The sequence below is a fragment of the Paramisgurnus dabryanus genome, chromosome 4, assembly GCF_030506205.2.
Source record: "Paramisgurnus dabryanus chromosome 4, PD_genome_1.1, whole genome shotgun sequence".
In the NCBI taxonomy this organism is placed as follows: domain Eukaryota; kingdom Metazoa; phylum Chordata; class Actinopteri; order Cypriniformes; family Cobitidae; genus Paramisgurnus; species Paramisgurnus dabryanus.
In genome coordinates, this window is record NC_133340.1 from 34810374 (window position 1) to 34832210 (window position 21837).

The 21837-nt window shown below is 35.9% G+C and overlaps 1 protein-coding gene across 8 annotated transcripts in view; it reads right to left on the bottom strand.

Moving 5' to 3' along the window:
* Window positions 1-21837, bottom strand: part of dmd (dystrophin) — a 153002-nt gene that overhangs the window by 39273 nt on the left and 91892 nt on the right. For 7 of the 8 annotated variants that reach the window (XR_010527702.2, XM_065254353.1, XM_065254344.2 and 4 more), the window contains exons 53-62: window positions 18165-18376; window positions 17920-18074; window positions 16449-16638; window positions 10750-10922; window positions 8292-8448; window positions 6631-6748; window positions 5312-5577; window positions 5013-5159; window positions 3728-3806; window positions 2446-2506 (exon numbers count right to left, since the gene is read on the bottom strand). Coding sequence is in view for 7 of the 8 variants with exons in the window: in XM_065254353.1 (XP_065110425.1) it covers window positions 2446-2506; window positions 3728-3806; window positions 5013-5159; window positions 5312-5577; window positions 6631-6748; window positions 8292-8448; window positions 10750-10922; window positions 16449-16638; window positions 17920-18074; window positions 18165-18376 (1558 nt within the window). In the remaining variant the exon portion in view is untranslated. Of the gene's footprint in view, window positions 1-2445; window positions 2507-3727; window positions 3807-5012; window positions 5160-5311; window positions 5578-6630; window positions 6749-8291; window positions 8449-10749; window positions 10923-12898; window positions 13117-16448; window positions 16639-17919; window positions 18075-18164; window positions 18377-21837 lie in introns of those variants that run through there. The other variant, XM_065254350.1, reaches the window with a different exon arrangement.

Below are 21837 nucleotides of genomic sequence, written 5' to 3' on the forward strand. Positions count from 1 at the left end.
GGGCTCCCACACAAAGTTGTTAAAAAATATATCAGATTAAATTTTAGAAGTCTTATAAATTGACCTACAAGGGAGAAAAGCCAGCATAACCTCGACTCGATAAAGGAATTTTACAGATACATCAGTCAACCACATAAAGTGGCTAATTTTGAACTATTTCTAAGGAGGATATTGATTTGGAGCCACATAGTTTGGTCAGCAAGATTTTTCAAAGTGGGAACTGCGCAACTGGCATCTTTTTAAAGCCGTCAAAACGTCTCTTTCATTTCAAGTTTCTTAAGAGATGAAGATTGTATTGGAATGTTTTTCCTACTTATACTTCAGTTACAGTAGTTACAGTCCTCGAATCTGATTGAACGAAAAGCTGATATACAGTAGGACCAGAATAAAAGGACGGTTTACTATCCAGTAAGTGTTAATATAACGTATCGTGATTCTGTACCATAAGAAAGTAGCTGTACACTGCAAAAAAATGATTTTAAAGAAAAAAAAGTATTTTTGTCTTGTTTTCAGTAGAAATATCTAAAAATTCTTAAATCAAGATGCTTTTTCTTGATGAGCAAGACGACCCTAGAAAATAAGTCTAGTTTTTAGACCAAAAATATCACATTTAAGTGATTTTGTACGTAAAACAAGCAAAAATTTAGTGTTTAAGAAAGATTTTTTGCTTACCCCATTGGCAGATTTTTTAACTTGTTTTATGCACAAAATCACATAAATTTGATATTTTTGGGCTAAAAACTAGACTTATTTTCTTGGGACGTTTTGCCCATCAAGAAAAAGCATCTTGATTTAATTTCTAGATATTTTTACTGAAAACAAGACAAAAATACTAAGAATTTTTTTCTTAAAATTATTTTTTTGCATTGTATATACCAAAGGACTTTTGGGACACTCGTTTGTTTTTCTGTATTAAAAAAACTTTCTAGTGTTCATTGAGCTGTGACATGACGTGACTTCACTTTTGCTCATGTGATATAGCTTTAATTTACTGTAATGCTATTATGTATGGAGGACGAAAAATGACTTAAGCGTATATAAATAAAGAAATGAATAAATACGTAAATGCATAAATAAATAAATACAGGAATAAATAAATACATAAATAATAAATAAATAAATGAATCAATACATAAATGCAAAAATAAATAAGTAATTAATTAAACACAGAAATAAATGCAAACATAAATAAATAAATAAATAAATATATTGTTTTGTCAAAAGTATCAACTTTTAATTTTATTATTTTTGCACCACTACATTTATTTCTACATTTATATATGTATTCCGATATTATTTATTTCTACATTTATTTATTTTTACATTTATTTATGCATTTCTACATTTATTTATTTTTTACATTTATTTATGCATTTCTACATTTATTTATTTATGCATTTATGTATTATTTATTTCTGTATTTCTACATTTATTTATTTATTTAACTATTTATTCATTTATTTATTTGTGTATTTCTACATTTATTTATGTATTCCTATATTTATTTATTTCTACATTTATCTATTTTTACATTTATTTATGCATTTCTACATTTATTTATTTTTTACATTTATTTATGCATTACTACATTTATTTATTTATGCATTTATGTATTATTTATTTCTGTATTTCTACATGTATTTATTTATTTAACTATTTATTCATTTATTTGTTTGTGTATTTCTACATTTATTTATGTATTCCTATATTTATTTATTTCTACATTTATTTATGCATTTCTACATTTATTTATTTTTTACATTTATTAATGCATTTCTACATTTATTTATTTATGCATTTATGTATTATTTATTTCTGTATTTCTACATTTATTTATTTAATTATTTATTTATTTATTTTGACTATTTATTTATTCGTTTATTTATTTCTGTATTTCTACATTTATTTATTCATTTATTTATTTATATACACTTAAGTCATTTTTCGTCTTCCATATTATGGTATCTAGCATTACCAATTTACATTCATTTGCATAAAAATATCTTAGAGTAAGTTTGGTCACAAGCATTTTCTTCACTCCTTTAAACATAGATATGCATATTTATTTGCCATGTTAATTATGCACAATTGCATTTTATTATTAACCGTTAGCAATGTTTTCCCTGCTGGATGTGGTGTGCTTTTGGGTTGCGACCCACTACGGATGGCAGTAATGCTGTACTTCCGAACCCTATATGATGCAGATCGCCCAACTCACTTTGTCGGGAGAGCCTAATTTATCATCTTAGATTATTCTGCACAAATTTTACAGGGGTGAGATCTCAGTTCAGAAAAGGTCACGAAAAATCACTTTCTTTGGTAGTCTGCCGTCGGCTGTGATGGATTTGTTACTCTTGGAGTTTGCGTAACATCGGAATTAAATTTCCTAATTCAGCGTGGACCTTGAATGCGCAGACCATTAACATGTGGACTGAAAAAACTTACTTGATGTAGTACGGGACATTGTTGGGTGAAATCGAGCGTTCCAGAGGACTTGCAACAGATGCTGAAATAGAAATAGAAACACGTTCACCTCATAGATTTCCTTGGTCAATGACACATGTTAATGACTCAGCAACCCATTACAAAATCCATTATATCACGTCATGTTACGCTACATTATCTTTAAAGCGGAAGCCATTATTATGAATCATGGACAAAATAACTGAAATAATTAGGTCTTTTTTCTATTTATTTCATGTAATGCACATGCTATAGTTGCACATTGGATGAGTACACGACTGTGACATCACACATTGTTAAAAATATGCAGCATGAAGTTAAAACAACTTAGTTTTGCAAGTCAATTCAACCTACTATTTAAAGTTTTGGCTTGTGTTGACATAACTTATAAAAACAAGCTGATTTGTTTAACTTAATTTAAAGTTAAGTTAAAGGGACACTCCACTTTTTTGAAAATATGCTCATTTTCCAGCTCCCCTTAGAGTTAAACAATTGTTTTTGACAGTTTTGGAATCCATTCAGCTGATATCCGGGTCTGGTGCTAACACTTTTAGCATACCTTAGCACAATCCATTGAATCTGATAAGACCATTAGCATCGCGCTAAAAAATAACCAAGAGTTTGGATATTTTTCCTATTTAAAACTTGACTCTTCTGTAGTTACATCGTGTACTAAGACCGACAGAAAATTAAAAGTTGTGATTTTTCTAGGCGATATGGTTAGGACTATACTCTCATTCTGGTGTAATAATCAAGGACTTTGCTGCTGTAACATGGCTGCAGGTGGCGTAGTGATATTACGCACTGCCCGAAAATAGTCCCCTGCCATTGAAAGTTACTAAGGGGACTACTTTCGGCTGCTGCGTAATATCTTTGCACCACATCTGCCTAGAAAATCACAACTTTAATTTTCTGTCAGTCTTAGTACACGATGTAACTACAGAAGAGTCAACTTTTAAATAGGAAAAATATCCAAACTTTTTGGTTATTTTTTGGCGCAATGTTAATGGTCTAATCAGATTCAATGGATTATGCTAAGCTATGCTAAAAGTGGTAGCGTCAGACCCGAGGCCGGAGATCAGCTGAATGGATTCCAAAAAGGTACAAATCAAATGTTTAACTCTAGGGGAGCTGGAAAATGAGCCTATTTTCAAAAAAACTGGAGTGTCCATTTAAAGTAACATATATGTTGATTTGACAAAAATGCTGCATATTTTTTACTGTGCAGTAATATTGCAAAACAAAACCACACAAACACACTTACCATCTAAGAAAGTTTGAGACTGGGGGCCTAAGTCCTTATAGGCTGTGGTCAGCTGGGTCAGACGTTCTTCAATTGAGATCTGAAATGTTTATTTTGGGACAAAATGAAACACAGGATCGTTCACACACATTGGAACCAAATTTGGATTTAAAGGGACAGTTTACCAAAATATGAAAATGGTGTCATTATTTGCTTATTCTCAAGTTGTTACAAACCAGTAAAAATTTCTATTTTTTCTGCTAAACGCAATGATATTTGAAATCAAGCATGAAGTAGAAGCACCATTGACCTCCAACAAAATACTACGGAAGTCAGTGGTGCTCACAAACTGTTTGGTTACACGCATTGCTTAAAATACCTTTCATTGTGTTTGGCAGAACAAAGTTTGGGTGAATAATAGATAACATAATTTTCATTTTTGGGTAAACTATCCTTAATGTCCTAAGCTTCCTAGTTATTTTTAATAAACAACACCTTTTGGTCTCCTCTGTCATATCTTTGAAGTTTAAAGGACAGATTTTTCCTGTAATCGGCTTGTTGTACTATTGCTGACATGAAATATTATTTATGCTGTTTATTGAACTGTTTATTTTCTGTCAATGTAAAGTTTCTCTCTTTTGTTTCTTTCTTTTCTTTTCTTTTAAATGCCATACCAGCTTCTAAGGCTATTTTCATGGTGAAAATAAAGTATAATTAAATAAAGGAAGACTAGAAAATATGTTTAAATTTATTTCCACTAGAACTTTTAAAACCATGTCTGAATTCAATTGATTAAAAACCTTTTCAAAAGTATCAACAAAGTAAAAAAGGTTTCTCACAGGGGCAGCTGTAATACAATTTAGAAGGATCTGTTTAATGGACAATGATGGATTCTGACAAGATGAACATTTTGGATGATTTTCTTCTGAGAGTAAAAATGTATGTGTCATCATATTCTGCATCTTGTCTAGATGACTTGATTCCAACATTTGTCAAAACAGAAATTATGTTTTTTCAGGATTTATTTCATGCTTATTATGTAGACATTGATCCCATTCTGATTGCTATTTATTTCTGATGTATTCATTTATCGTTTGTTTTAAGTCTGTAAAAGGTATAAAACACTTTATTGATTCTGTGGATAGTGCTTCTTTTGCTGCATTGTCCGCTCATTTCCAGCAATTCCTGAGTGTCCCTCTTGTGTTTCAGAATACTGTAAATCAGTGCCTGACCTTTAACATTTGATCTGATCTTTCATGTTATTTTAATGATAGTTATGTTAGATTTGTACAGTAAGGATGGATACCTGAAGAAGCCTCCATCTCATGTTTAGGTCATTGTTTCTGCTTAGGTTGTCTGGAGATAGCTGAATGTCTGGAGGTCCAAATGTGGAGGCCAGTTGGTTGACCTGATTTACATTTTCCTGGATAGGCGCTATCTCCACTTGGAACACCTAAAAACCCATAAAACTTTCATCTATTTTGCCTACAATCCTTAAACTTAAAATAAAATATTAGCTTTATACTACTGTGACATCAGTCCATTGATGGTTCAAATGACAATTGATATTCTTTAGTATTTCAGCAAATATCTTTCTGTACAGACCTTTATTCTATCTATGAGGTTTTGAAGATCATCTACGATCACATCCCCAACTGGCTTCCAAGAATTCTTCATGGATTCAGCCTGGCGAAGCTTTGCATCCAGTTGATCCTGGGCGTCCTGGAGCTCCATCAGTCTCTGCAAGGCCAGTTCCAGCTCCCTCTGCCAGTCGACGGCAGCCGTACCCAAATTCTTCCATCGCACGGTTACGTCGTCCACCTCCTTACGCAGTATGCGGCCCACATTTTGAATGCTCTCTGGACTTACATCTGTGCAGAACGCAAGAAGTGTCTCTATTGTATTCTGTGTATTGTATTCAATCCAGTCTCTGAATGGCTAATCCAGTGCACAGTTAAACTTCAATCCTAATCAAACACACCTAAACTAGTCTCAGCCTCAGATGTCGTAAATTAAAGATTTACTGGTTGCACACCCGTCTGTTATTGTCGAGACATTTCCACGCCCCTAAGCATGACACGGCACAAAGCGAAATGTGATAGGTGGATTTACGTGTCAGTCTTATGGCCTCTTAGGAGGTCTTTGGCTAATCAAAGCAGCCATGATTTGCAGCCCTTTAAAGGGACATCCCACTTTTTTTGAAAATATGCTCATTTTCCAGCTGCCCTAGTGTTAAACATTTGATTTTTACAGTTTTGGAATCCATTCAGCTGATCTCCAGGTCTGGTGGTACCACTTTTAGCATAGCTTAGCATAATCCATTGAATCTGATTGGACCATTAGCATTGCGCTAAAAAAGATTCAATATTTTTCCTATTTAAAACTGTGTGAAAATAGTCCCCTTGATTACTTTCAATAGCAGGGGACTATTTTCGGGCAGTGCGTAATATCATTGCGCTCCTGCAGCCATGTTACGGAGCAAAGTTCTTGATTATTAAGCCAAAATGAGAGTATAGTTCCTAGCTATATCGGCCTAGAAAATGCAACTTTTAATTTTCTGTCGGTCTTAGGAGACAATATAACTACAGAAAAGTCAAGTTTTAAATAGGAAAAATATCTAAACTTATTTTTTTAGCGTGATGCTAATGGTCTAATCAGATTCAATGGATTATGCTAAGCTATGCTAAAAGTGGTACCGCCAGACCTGGAGATCAGCTGAATAGATTCCAAAACAGTAAAAATCAAATGTATAACTCTAGGGGAGCTGGAAAATGAGCATATTTTCAAAAAAAGTAGTGTGTCCCTTTAAGAATGCCCTGAAAGGTTAGTATGTTTGACTAGGCTTGGATCTAAACTCTGGAGGACAGTGGTTCTCCTGGACCAGAGTTGAATTGTAGTATGTGTATGGATTTAAGATTTCATACCCTTTTGACCAGGCCTCTGTTTCAACCCCTCACGAGGCATCTCAGAAAGGAAGGTTTTCACGTTGTCAAGCGTTCCATTGATCACAGGTTCTTTGGCAGCCAGCTCTCGTCTGAAGCCCTATAAAACACAAGGGCTTGTTTTGAACCACAATGACGGGCAAATTCATTAAAATGCACCACATAAACAATAGGATATTTTGAAATGTTTAATTTACATAAATCCTCACATTTCGGCTCCATGTAAATAAAACAGAACGCCAGATTTTCTTTTGTGGTCTTAGACTTTGGACAGTCCAATCAATAAGACTCAAGTACCCTTTCACACAGCCAATATAAGTTTTTCATAGAAATGGCCATTACTACAGTCATTATTACAGGTGAAAAACAGACTCACCAAGTTGCTTCCTCTCAAACTGAAGCGGTTCGAGAAACAAAATCTGTTATTTTATAAAATACACAACGCATCGATCGCTAAAACTTATGAATAGTTTTCCCGCACAAACATATAATTTCATTTCAGAAGACATTAGATTACTTTTATGATAGACAGATATGCTTTTCTAGCTTCGTTGCCCACCATTCAATGTGATTACAAATGCCAGGATATTATTTAAAGGTGCATTGTGTAATTTTCAGAAAGATCTCTTGACAGAAATGCAATATAATATACATAACTATATTATCAGTGGTGTATAAAGACCTTACAAAATGAACTGTATTGTTTTTATTACCTCAGTATGAGCCGTTTTTAACTACATACACCGTGGGTCCCCTTACATGGAAGTCCCTATCATGTTTCTACAGTAGACCTAAATGGACAAACTGCTCTACAGCGTGTTTTGTCACTACGTTGTCTCAGACAACGACATGTCCTGTTGGGGGCTCCCGACATGTCCTGTGGGGGCTACCATAGCTTCTCTATGTGTTTCAAAAGAGAGGGGTAAGCTGTGGGCTGATTTTGCATTCACAATTTTGCCACTAGATCTACACAGTGGACCTTTAATATTACATAGACTGTGTTCAGCTAAAAAATAAATCATTGGATAATTTTCATTTTCAGGTCAACTGTTCCTTTAAAAATAAGCTTTTAAGTAGTTAATAACATGAGATTCATTGCTTTTGATCATTTTAATCAGCTCTATTATTTTAATTTTTAACTTGTAATTAATGCTTTTGTGGTTTAGCAAACCACAATTAAACTCTTAAAGAGCCCTGCTTAAGCCTCCCTGAGGTTGGGAATCACTGAGCTAAAACTGCAAACGTTTTAGTAGTTTGCAAATCAAAATGCTTTAATTACACTTCTGATGGCACTTTCTTCGCAACTCCTACGCATCTGACAATCCTGAACATGTGGACCGACTCTCACAGCCTCCCCTACACAAACTACACTACGACCGCATCCTGTTTACAGCCGACCCCTGACAGCTGACGGCCAATAGCAGATGTTAATTGGTCCGCACAGCCATGCCAGGAGACAAGAGATTTTGCACCTCTCCTACGCAACGTATCATCTCCATCTGTTTAAATATTTAACAAGAACAGACTGTGATACGATTACGCTTCAATACAGAATTCACAAATCATCTTCAACATCATTTTTCATGCCTTCGGTTAAGGGGCGTAAGCCATGTGCCGTAAGCCATGATGGGCCGTATCCTCACCTTGTGCGTGAGGAGTTGTTGGTGCACGGTCGGGACGTCGCCCCCTACTGGCTTCTGATGTTCGAGCTCCTCCCTCTTAAGCTGTAGCCAGTTGAGCAGCTCTTGCAAGGACATATGCAAGTGTTTCCACTGATCCACACCTGCATCCAGATAGGGCCTGAAGAGTCATGAATAAACAATGTTATGATATTAGACCATCCCAATATTTAATGCTATATTAACAGAAACCACCAGAGGGCACTCTTCTATCACATCACGTTTCGAAAAAAAAAAATCACTGCAGGAATAAAGTGTCGAGTCTTTGAGAGATGAAAGTGTCATTTGAATATTTAGTTTGAATATGCATGAGCATTACTGTAAAGGCTTTTACCAGCTTTTTATTTAAAGGCACAAATTATGTGCTCTTATAGGTTTGACACCTACATTTGCATACAAAAGTCATGAATTCAGACTGTGAGCTCAGACACCATGTGAAAGTAAATATTAATAAATTATGTATAAACATAATCAGTGGGTGCCGGTAACTTTTCTTCTGAGGAGGTTCATGTGTTTTGCTTGTCATGTCAAAATATTTGGTCGGTGCATCATGTGATTCTATGTCCATCAAGCATCATGTCAAAATACGTGCCTGCTGCACAAACGTCGAAAGGGTTTACGATAAAAGAGACTCTTATATTCACAAAATACTCATTAAACACACACTGAAGACTAAACTCTGATTACGCGTGAGATTAAGTGGCGCTCTGAACACAAATTTTGACATGAAACGTGATGCACATAAGTTCACATGGCGTGCCGAACACATATTTTGACATGACACGTGACGCACATGAGTTCAGATGGCGTGCCGAACACCTATTTTGACATGGCACATGATGCACATAGGTTCATATGGAGTGGCGTACACAGATTTTGACATTACACATTATGCACATAGGTTCACATGGCGTGCCGAACACATATTTGGACATGACACGTGATGCACATTAGTTCACACAGGGTGTCGAACACATATTTTGACATGACACGTGATGTACATAGGTTCTCATGGTGTGTCGAACACATATTTTGACATGACACGTGATGCACATAGGTTCTCATGGTGTGTTGAACACATATTTTGACATGACACGTGATGCACATAGGTTCACATAGCATGAGAACACATATTTTGACATGATGCACAGAGGTTCACATGGCATGCCGAACACATATTTTTACATAACGCGTGATGCACATAGGTTCACATGGTGTGTTGAACACATAATTTGACATTGCTTGTGATGCACATAGGTTCACATGGCATGCCGAACACATATTTTGACATGATGCACATAGGTTCACATGGCGTGCCGAACACATATTTTGACATGAAGCGTGATGCACATACGTTCACATGGCGTGCCGAACACATATTTTGACATGATGCACATAGGTTCACATGGCGTGCCGAACAAATATTTTGACATGAAGCGTGATGCACATACGTTCACATGGCGTGCCGAACACATATTTTGACATGAAGCATGATGCACAAGTTCACACAAGTTCAAATGGCGTGCCGAACACATATTTTGACATGACAAGCCACACACATAACTAAATACATGTTGTGATGAGCTTTGCATTGTGCGCCCCTCAAAAAAGAAGTCACCAGATGCCACTGTATATAATACACTGTATATATACATTTGTGACCCTCTCCAGCCTATAGGTTATAAAGTGCTCCTGTATAGAAGGGAGCATTACTTTAGTAGCGCAAAAGGTCAAGGCTTCAAACCCCCGGGAACACACATACTGATAAAAATGTTTCCTTTGATGTGCACTGTAATTCGCTTTGGATAAAAGCGTCTGCCGAATGCATAATGTAAATTTAATTACGAGATTTAGAGCATTATAATCATTGATTTCACATTTATTTCAGTCTTGGACATAACCTTACTCAGTCACTATAAAAGATATCAAGGATATTATGTAGGATGATTTTTATGTAGAAAAAAATCTTATATTGTAACCCCTACATAATATTTTCACACACTATTGTATTACTTGTGGCCTGTGGCTTGCCCACCCCATCTCTATTATATCTCTATCCATCTCTATTATATACTGCTGGTCACTAGACGTAGCTTCTTTATTATGTTTTATCCCCGTCGGGCAAAAATGTAACTCCTCAGAAAAGTAATAGGCACACTGCTCATCAAGCACACATGGTGCGGAACGAATTACGCGTCCAAGCTTAATACTCACCGTAAGTATGAGCAATAGTAATAGTGATGTTTGCCCTAGCAAGCACCTTTAAAAATAAACAGGCCTACATTTTGAATATAAAGTAAAATAAATGCAATGGATTACGCAAGCCTGGGGCTTTTATAATATCGCAGCAGAATTTTTCACAGGCAGCTTCCGTTCAGCGTGAACTTCCCCAGGTTAAATTTAGATGATAAATGGGTCTTACCTTATACTCATAACTTTGTTACACAACTCATGCCAACGCTGTCCCATGTCATCAAGACGTTTCTGCAGCACCACGGCATTATCCGTCCCCTCCAGAGATGACACAATACGGTGTCCGTTTTCATCTAATGAATGATACATCTCCCGGTGGCCATCGATCTCCGCTTGGAGATCCTGCGAGGATTAAGATAGATCTTAGACATTCATGAAGTTACGGTTTAAACTTAAATATATGTGACCCTCTCTGTGAAATCCAGGTTATAGTCTCATAATCTTATTACTGTATGAGCATAGATGCATCAGAGTTTGCTTTCATATCTTTGACATGGCCTTACTCAGTTAATATTAAACATATCAAGGTTATATTTTCACAGAATGTTCTTTACAGTATGTACACTCTCAAAAAAAAAAAAAGATAAAAAAGTTGTCACGGTCATCATTTTCAGGGTTCTCACACCTTAGTAAACTTCAAATTCAAGGACCTTTCAAGGACTTATCAGGTCCAATACCCTCAAATTTAAGGAATAAATGTGGGGACACATTTCAAGTGAGAGCAAGATTACATCGTGTTACCTTTAAATATACATTGTTACAGTTCTCTTTTGAGGGAACTCGCGCTGCGTCACTGTGGGGACACTTTGGGGACGCCTCCAGGAGTAAGTGCGTCTGAATGTGTATATCAAATTCAACCAATGGTAAAGGCTTAACCTCAAAGACAGGGCGAAGTGGGAGCCAGGAAGTATATCGCTATCTGAAATATTGCCAAAGATGGCGTTACAGGGACGCAGGAAGTATGGAAAGGGAGACGCAGCGTCTCATTCCCTTCTCAGGGAACAACAGTTACATCCGTAACCCGGGACGTTTTCATTTGTCAAACACAACTATGCAAAAAAGCATTTTGGTATGAATCAACATTCGCATACAGAAGATATATACATTTAAAGCACGTGTGCTTAAAAAGTCTAGAATTTATAGGATATTATCCTACACTACACAGGAATTAATATGGACTTTTTTCCAGAAAACTCCTTGCATAAAATAGATGCAAGCACTTGCAATGACCTGTATCTATGTATGTATATTTTCAAAAACTTCCCAGAGCCTTGAATTTTTCGGATTTACAAACTTTCAAGGATTTCAAGGACCCGTGGGATCCCTGCATTTTGGTACAGATATGTTCCTTTGAGGTACTAATATGCAACCCTTAAGGTACAAAAGTCTACTTTTTGAAAAGGTACACTCTCAGAAATAAAAGTTGTCAAAAAGGTCCACCTTTGTACCCAAAGAGTGCATATTAGTAATTCAAAGGTACATATTTCTACCTAAATGGTACATATAAGGACCTTTTTTAAAGAGTACTGCCCCAGTGACAGCTTTGTACCTTTATTTTTGTCAGTTTACCTCCCCAGTGACAACTTTTGTACGTTCTTTTTCTGAAAATTTAAGATGATTTAATGTGGAAAACATTCAATCACAAAAAAAGATTTTAGGTGGGTTTTCATAGGCAGGGTCACATATATCTACTTTCTTGATTTTATATTTTTTAGCAGTGTGAATGTGCATTCACTCAACATTTTATACTCTCATCCACCTGCAAATTCTCTAAAATGTAAATCTTATTTTGACACATAAAATAATGTGACAGAGCCCTTAGGGATTTTCTCCTTACCGTATGTCTTAAGTTTATCTATGATAAATAAAAACTGTTAAGCAAAAGAAACACTTTATTTTACTTTCTTTGACATTTATTGCAACTACTCTGTACATGGGTAGTTATGAATTACAGAAATAAATTCCTATTGTTGACAGGTCCTGCGGTGTAACATGCTCTATTTCATCTAAAATAGCTTTTGCTATTTATCACATATAATTATGCATACATCATAATTATGCATGCAGCTTTTATGACCTAATTTAAATCAAGTTAATGGAGAAAAACAGCTCCTATAACAATAACTGATTGAAAGTAAGCATGTCACAACACAAATGATCTATGAATGGAATGACTCATACAATTACACAATGATAGAGATTATATTTAAAATTAAGTACTAAAATATTATACTATATGCATTTTCTTTACTTTTTATCATTTGGAATGATCAAAGTCCCAAACATGCAAATCCTAAAGTTGACAATTCAACTCAAACCTTAACATGGTAAGTCTTCCTATGCAACATTTCCAGTAATCCAAAGACATCAAAGGAATCGTGAACAGTCCGTCTGACTGTCGTTAGCAAAGATCCTTTAATTCCCCACCATGTGGACGTGAACGAAGCGAGACGAAAGCGACGAAAAAGGGGACATCGTGAGGATGAGAGCGAGAAAATGTATTCTGCGACCATGTGTCTAGATGCGAGGTGAAATGAGCTTCAGAGCCTCGGTCGCGGAGGCACACTGGCCCTGTTGTTTGTGGCGAGAGTGGGCACTGCTAGTGAAGACTGGGTCAGTGCTGGTTTCTGGAAGAACAGAGGCTTCTCTTTACAGCCCACATCTTTATCTGCCTCTTCATATTTAGCTGCATCTCTGCACCATTGCCAAGTACACATATCTCCCATACCAGCGAGAAGCGGGCGACCCCAACAATAGACCCGTCAGTATCCACGGCCGGCCTAATAAATAACACTTAAACTCTCTTGTTTCCCCAGAGATGCTATTGGAATGAAGTTCAGCAATATTTTCCTCTCGCTAATATCGTTGTGTCACAAAGCTTTAACTGATTAAAGAATTGCATGTATATGTTGCTCATTTACAGTAAGAAGAAAGTCCCTAAGGTCTCTTAGATTATTTTAGGTCTCAAAATGAGACCTGTATTCTAATGCAGAAAATTTGTAAAAAATTTGTATAAATGTGGTATAAATTAACCATAATTTAGTATAATAAGTGTTGTTATGTTTTTTTGTTAAAGCGTCCATAACACACGCTGTTTCTGCGTATCTGATGATAATCTTGAGTACCTATATAGTAGAGTAGTATTACATCCTTCATATCTTCGAATTAGGGATGCACCGATACCGATACTGGTATCGGGTATCGGCCTCGATACCACGTTTTCTAAAGTACTCGTACTCGTTAAAAGTCCCCCCATACCTGGAATCGATACCACGGTCAGCGAAATGTCTATGTTTGAGCGGCGTGTAAGGGGTTAATGCCTCGTGTTGTCCAAAGAGGCAGAGTTTACAACAAACTGGAAAACTAGTCCTTTGTTTTTTTTGTTAAATTGTATGACTAAAGCTGTTACCTGTAAATTTAAATCATGTTTTTTTTAATAAGTACTCTGTATCGGTATCGGCAAGTACTGAAATGCAAGTACTCGTACTCGTACTCGTATTCCAAAAAAGTTGTATCGGTGCATCCCTACTTCGAATAGTCTTTAGTTTTTTCCGATTTATTTAAGATTAGCTTTACCGATTCTTTCAGATAACGTACAAAAACATTCGGAAGGAGGAGTTACGAACTGCGGGAGGAGCGAGTCACGAGTCAACACTTTATACAACACTGAATGAATAACTTATGGTTCACTACATGTTCGTGTCGTTTATATTATATGCACTTACGCGCCTATTTCCAACATAACATGCATGCAACTCATGACCCGGTTAAGACTTTTCAAAGAAATCCAGCGTTAAACAAACACACACGCAAAACTCTGCTGCTACCCTGGATAACAAACTCTATCCATTGTTTCCATAATGCTGGCTTACTTCTTCTTGCATCCAAAAACACACTCATGCCATTGTTGAGTCTTGATATAAAACAAAGCTATCGCGTGAAGTGATGCCTGTAACTTAGCGTCCTCGGATCTCGCGTGGGCATGGTTTCCCGGGGTTGGAAATGATATATTAGAAAAATACAAAGAATTGCAAGGCTGCAGAGAACAGTGCAGTATTGCAGACTTATATAGGCAACTGAGAATTTAATTATATTATTTTAATATAGTCAGTCGTGAACTAAAGTGGGCTGGTCTAATGGTGCGTTCACACGAGATGCGAAAGAGGGGGCAACCGCGAGTGATTTACATGTTAAGTCAATGCAAAGACGCGAATAGGCATCCTGTCGTGCGGCAAGCATTCCGAGCTAATTGAATGTTGACGCATTATCCGTGCGAGTAGAAAAATCTGAACTTTGGCGGATTTTCACGCTGCATTAACTAGGGCTGGGTATTGATTCAGATTTTCCAGATCGATTCGATTTTGATTCACAAGCTATCAAATCGATTCGATTTTGATTCTCGATCCGATTTTCGCTTCCGATTCTCGACTTGATTTTTATACTCGATTCTCAATTCAACTTAATGAATATAGATTATATAGATTTTTATATTATACTATAATATATTAGAAAATAGACTGAATGAATGACAAGCTCGCCTCTCACTCCTTGGTAACATCGCGCAAGGCAAAAAAAGGGTGGAGAAGAGTATTAATTAGATTAACGTTAATCTTATGTTCAATGTTTGTGGAAATAAAATTGGAAAAAATTCGATTTGTGGCCTGTGAGAATCGATTTTGAATCAACCATGGGGGAAAAAACGATTAATCAAAAATCAATTTTTTTGCCCAGTCCTAGCGTTAACCAATCAGGAGCTTGCTCTAACAGTGACGTGATTACAGGACGCAAGCGGAGGCAGAAAAACAAAACAACAATGGAGGACAATCCTCATCGCTATACAAGACATCTTCGTACTTTTACGAGGAGGTAGAAGAATCTGGTAAGTTTACTCAATTTGAACTATATAAGCCCCTCCCTTGAGGCGAAATTATGCGTGAATGTCTCGCATGACTAGTATTTCACTCGTGAATGAAGCGAGTAAACTCAAAATGTTCAAGCGTCCAACTACACGGGAATATCGCTTTTTTGCCGCCACTTACGCATCTGGTGTGAACGCACAGTTAGCCATTAAACTCCAAGACTGAATATGAGAATGAGTCGAACGTCTGTGTACATATGTGTCTATGCTTTGCAAAACTGTGCGTTTGACCCATAGCCTGTATAAAACATGGACGCAGTGTCCATGACGTTAACTGCAGGTTTCTAAAGAGCGTTTTTGAAGCCAAAAGTGGTCGGAGCTGATCACCGCCATCTTGACAAACGCGTAACCGCACATTACTCCCAGATAACCAGAAATGGCCAATTAACGGAATGTGGGTATAACAATAGCTGTGCGGAAAAACAATGGTGCTAAAATGATTTTATTTTTCGTAGTGACAGAAGATCTTTTTTAAGGTTACCCAAAGTAGACTTCCTCTCAAAATGCAACCATACAGCCAGACAAGGAACCATCGATTTTTGAGAAAGTATATCAGCTTATTACCATTAGGAGTGTGTCCTTTTAGATTGTTACAAAACCGGTTCAGTTTTGTGAAGAAGGTCCAAGAAAGCCTGGTGAAACGTTTTAGTGGACTTTCATGATGAAAGGACAAGCTTGCTTCTCTATTCTGGCATTTACCTTTTCTTTATTGTAAATTTGCTTAGTATTATGATTATAGACATGATGCCTGAAACGTCATTCTGGACTCCTCAGCTGCCATGGAGATGACTACAAAACTAGGCACTCTTTTTGAAAGGTGCCTCAAAATCCTACCAAAATGAAGGGACCACTTAGAATTCTTGTGGTAACATGTATGCTTCAAGTTTCTCAGAGAACCACACTTTCTGAAAAAAGTGTCTAAATCTGTATTAGATGCACTTTTTACACACCTGCCATTCATCCAGTAAGTGCTGCACCGTGGCTGGATGTTCCAGCAGTCCTTCCCTAAATGTGGTGTCCTGTAAGACATTGGCTGTGGTTTCTGCTTCAGTGAGCCAATTAAGGAATTTCTCCAGATCCAAGTAATAAAGCTGCAGCTGCCGAAGTCCAGCTTCCAAATCTGCCTCCTTATCCCCTGTACTGTAAAAAGCAACAAAAATCATTTATTTATAGGAACCAAGAAGTTATCACATTACTGTACCTACACTTTGGTAGTCAACATGGTTATATTCACAAAGCATTAACTTATTTATTGATTAAATTGCCCAGAGGAAAATGTTTTTGATCATAGGTTGATCTTTCATAACTCAAGAGATTTGATGGAGTTCTCAGTTGTGTTTCATTTTGTGTAACTTTTAGGAGGATCTCTTGACAAAAATGCAATATAATATACATAACTATATTATCAGTGCTGTATAAAGACCTTACATAATGAACTGTTATGTTTTTATTACCTTAGAATTTACCATTTTTATCTACGTACACTGTGGGTACCCTTACATGGAAGTCGCCGTTTTAAGTTTTGTGACGTTAGTAGCAAGTCCGATTTGTTGAAATTGAAACTCAATTGTGCTGTCAATTATTTTGTTTCTCTCTCTTTCTCTCTGCACTAAATGGCAGTGCCGTGGTTGGATAGTGCAGATTAAGGGGCGGTATTCTCCCCTTCTGACATCACAAGGGGAGTCAAATTTCAATGACCTATTTTTTCATATGCTTGCAGAAAATGGTTTACCGAAACTAAGTTACTGGGTTGCTATTTTTCAAATTTTCTAGATTGATAGAAGCGCTGGCGACCCAATTATAGCACTTAAACACGTAAAAAGTCAGAATTTTCATATGCCCACTTTAAAATACATTAGGAAAACGAATTTAAAGCATTATGGCTTATGCATAATATTTAAGTTTAAAAAAATCTGGATTTGGGTCAATTTGATATTGAGAAATATTTGAGTTCATATTGAAATCTTTAATAATATTTACTTATCGTTGCAGACTTGGCAAGTTTGTGGCATTTCTTTTGAAACTTTTATTTTAGATTTCTGGGAAATTGAGATCCTCGGTAGAAATATATGAGATGCAGGAGACTTAAATTGCTTTCCTTTTAATGTCATTGATGTCTAGGAGAAATAATTGAGGTATTAAAGAGATCTCATCTGTGATTGTCTTACGGTCAGTAACAAATGTTTCAAACATTGAACGTTTTTTAGAAATCTTGTTGTTTCGATGTACTGCATTTCTTCTTAAAGCAATTACACCTTTAAACCTTTGAAATAACCTCAGGGTTTTTATTGTATCTGCAGTACATTATTTTCAGTTCCATAAATACAAAAGACAGTCCAATTAAGTTGTTAAAAATGCTTATCGTTATATGACTGCATTTTAGTATTGTTATTGAACATATATATACACACACAAGCTTACCGCTTTTTAATGTTGGCCCAGGCCAGATTCATGCTATCGGTCATTTGTTTAACTTTGCTGGTGTCATCGTCTACATACAGAGTGAGCAGTTTATTTGCCAGCTCATTGGTGACATTTATCTGGGCTTGCCATTGCTGTATGTCCTTAGAAAGTTGCTGCAATATAACAACAAAATTTATAATATAAAAAAAATTATTTCTCTCATGTTATTAAAAGGAGCATTTTATTGGTTGACCCTATATTACCTTGACATCAGCATTTTGACTTTTTAAATCGCCAGCACCGTGAGAAGGTTTCTTCCAGCCATCCAGTCTTTCATTGGCTTTCTTAATGAGAGGCTCCACCCTTTTTCTGGCCTCCAGCCAATCACTGGAGTCCTTATACATGCTCTGAAGTTGAAGGACCCTGTTTGTCAGCTTGGTGTGGGAATCTTCCCAATGTGCCTGCAATTTTTCAACTTTTAACAAAAGAGAAAAGTTTTGTTATGAATAGCTCAGGACATGGTTATCATTGTGTTGCTATGCAGTTGCTTAGGCGTTAGGTGGGGATCTTAGAATTTAGCTGTTCAAATATTATGGGTGGAACACAAATGGTAGAATTATAAAATAATAAAAAAAAAATAATAATAATAATAAATTTTGCCCTTAAGTAAAATTAAAGGAGCATTTCACCCGTAGAAACATTAATCTTTATTGAAAGGGTGTCATATTTGTAGTCGAAATGTAACATAAATTTAGAATTTGGTGCCTATTTGACCGAGAAAAGGGGTGTTTGTAGTCTCACTCCCTCAACAAAGACATTGCACTTCCTTCTTTCAATGATGCAAAATGATGATTTTTACATCATTGAAAGAAGGAAGTGCAACACTGAAATCTGTATTTCTCCTGTCTAGGCGGCAACTGAGAAAATAATGCATGACCATTCAAAAACATGACTGGGGTTCTAACTATACAAAGCTTAATGCAAATGGGTGAAGTGTCCCTTTTTTAATGGTTTTATTATAGTATGAGTGTAGTAATTGTAGTTTTAACCATTTGTACAACCATGGTTATAATAGTAACCATATTTTTTTCTAGGTAAATTTGTAGTAAAACCATAGTGAATTTTAGTAATCATAAAGCCGAACCCCAAGTCTACGTAATATTCTGTTCCTTAGACGAGAACCAATTAAATTTGAATTTACAGATGAGTCGCCATATTTGAATCCAGCTTTTTGATCTGTTTTTTTTTTACATTTCAATTTTGCTAAATAAGCTTAAAATATTAAACACTTTCTCTCACAAATTTATCATTTCCTTCAGAAGACATAAATTAACCCACTTGAGTCATTTAGATTCCTTTAAATTTAATATACTACGCAAAATTGCCTTTTACAGGGTATTTGGACATAAATGTATGTTGGCAGCGTGTAAACGCAACTCTAAAATGAAAAAAATCCACTGTCTCCTTTTTTAAATCTCATTCAACCAAAGCAGTCTCATAAGACATGCTGCTTTGATTTTCTTGGTAATGTGTAGGGCTGGGCAAAAAGATAGATTTTTCGATTAATCTTTTTTTTACGTGGTCGATTCAAAATCGATTCTCAAAGGAAAAAGAAACTTTTCCCCCCCCATATTTACACTAAAAAAATTCCGTAGAAATTGCAGCTGGGTTGCCGGTAATTTACCGTAGATTTAAATTTATGTTTTTTACTGGCAACATTTTGTTCAAAGTTAAATGAACAATAAACGTTTACAAGTCTTTGTCTTTACAGAGTAAAAGTAAAAAAACAGCATCAAGCAAAACATTCTGGGAAACAAAATCTGAAGCAAAAAACAGAAAAAGGTTGATGATGATTTCTGGTTCCCAGAATACTTTGCATGAGGCTGTTATAGTATAGTTTTATGTAAAGATAAAGATTAGTTAATATTTAAAATGTATTTAACTTTGAACAAACTCTTGCCAGTAAATAACATAAATTTAAATCTACGGTAAATTACCGGCAACCCTGCAAACATTGAACGTAAGATTAACGTTTATTTAATTACTAGTCTTCTCAACTAGATGTCACCCTCTTTTTTGCCTTGTGTGATGTTACCAAGGAGCAAGAGGTGAGCCTGTCATTCATTCATTCAGTCTATATTCTAATATATTCTAATATAACATATATAATACTATAGTATTCTATATAATCTATATTCATTGAGTTAAATTGAGAATCAAGTATAAAAATCAACCAGAGAATCGAGATCAAAAATCGAATTGAGAATAGAATTGATTTGATAGCTTGTGTATCGAAATCGAATCAATCTGGAACATCTGAATCGATACCCAGCCCTATTAATGTGACATCACATTGATAAAGCCCCGCCCACGGCCACTGACTGACTGGTTACTTTTACCCAAAAGCTTTTTTAAATGTGTTTGCAAGCACGCTGTAGCACCAATGTGCTAAAGATACTATTGTCTCAGACTGTATTCACAGGAATCAGATCTATTTTAAACAAAAGCGCGTAATGCCTGGCTCACACTACAGGATTTTTAAAATCCTGGCAGATTTTGAAATCTGGTTGCAGCACACACATAAAGAGAATCTTGTCAGATATTCTTCTCTAAAATCTTAAACATGCTCACACTACAGGAATTTAAAATCCTAGTGCATCACACACTACAGGATATTATTAGGATTATCTTGCCAGAGCAAGCACTTCACTTCACCTCAGGAGAAGAGTATATAAAGTGAAGATTATGACACATTTATTATGATTTCTTTTTTAATATTTACAAAGTAGCAGCTTTCTTTTTGAAACCTAGGCGATTTCTCCTCCTCAGCTCTTGTTTATGAGGCAACAATCATGATATGTTTTAAGGATGTGTTATGCAGGCAGTGTTTGAATGCATACTGTATAGCACCAAGTCTAAGTCTAATCCTTATGCAAGATTTATTTAAATGTAAATACATCTATTTAAAAACATATTTTTAATATAATTGGCTAGCCTATATATCATTATTTTTTGCACATTTAAGAGTTATTATAAGTGATCTAGGCTATTTCTATTAATGCTCTGTTTTCCTGTTCCTTCCTAACAAGAATATTATTGTAGGCTAAGCGTTAAATGACTGATGCTTGGTTAAACTTGTTTTGCACTGTTGTTTGCATTATTTAATTCCACTGTAGGGGAGAGCGGGGTATGTTGTCACACTTTTCACACTGTCTAACATTTACTGAGCACCATACATCAAAATGGTATAAATCTCATACCAAATGAAAGAAGGAAGTCTTGGGCACATATGTTGTATTCATAACATCTTTATATCTTATCTCATTACAGAGTTGTAGACTGTTGAATAGTGACTGTGCACTTGTGACAATTTGCCCCATCGGAGGGTAAGTTGTCACACTAGGGCGGGTAAGTTGTCACACTAGATTATCTAAAAATAAGAACACAACTACTTAATTGTGAATATTGATTTTAATTTTTAAACTCAAACCAAACTGGAAATATAAACATCCGTGCCTGGAGAATCTGGAAAAACAATTATTTCAATCCAAATAATGCACATTTCAATTAAGTGGCAAGACCACTTTACTTTGAACTTTGGTTCAAATGTTCTATGGCTTTCACATAAAACCAGATAACTGAATGGAACGCTGCAGATAACTTGCTTAACTTAACATGTTTAACCTCTGAACAAAACAGATGCCCTGTATGACTAATAGGACTCATCTCCAGAATCACAATTCTGACACACATAAATTGCCTTGCCTGAGGTGCAAGCATCATGGGCCCAATTGTTGCATTTTACACATTTTACCCAGGTCTCCTTTGGACGACTCTTTGAAAATGGCTCTACACAGACGAGGCAGAAGCACTCTTCATCATCTGATGATGACTCTTGCATGATTTTTCTTCCTTCCTTCCTTCCTTCCTTCCTTC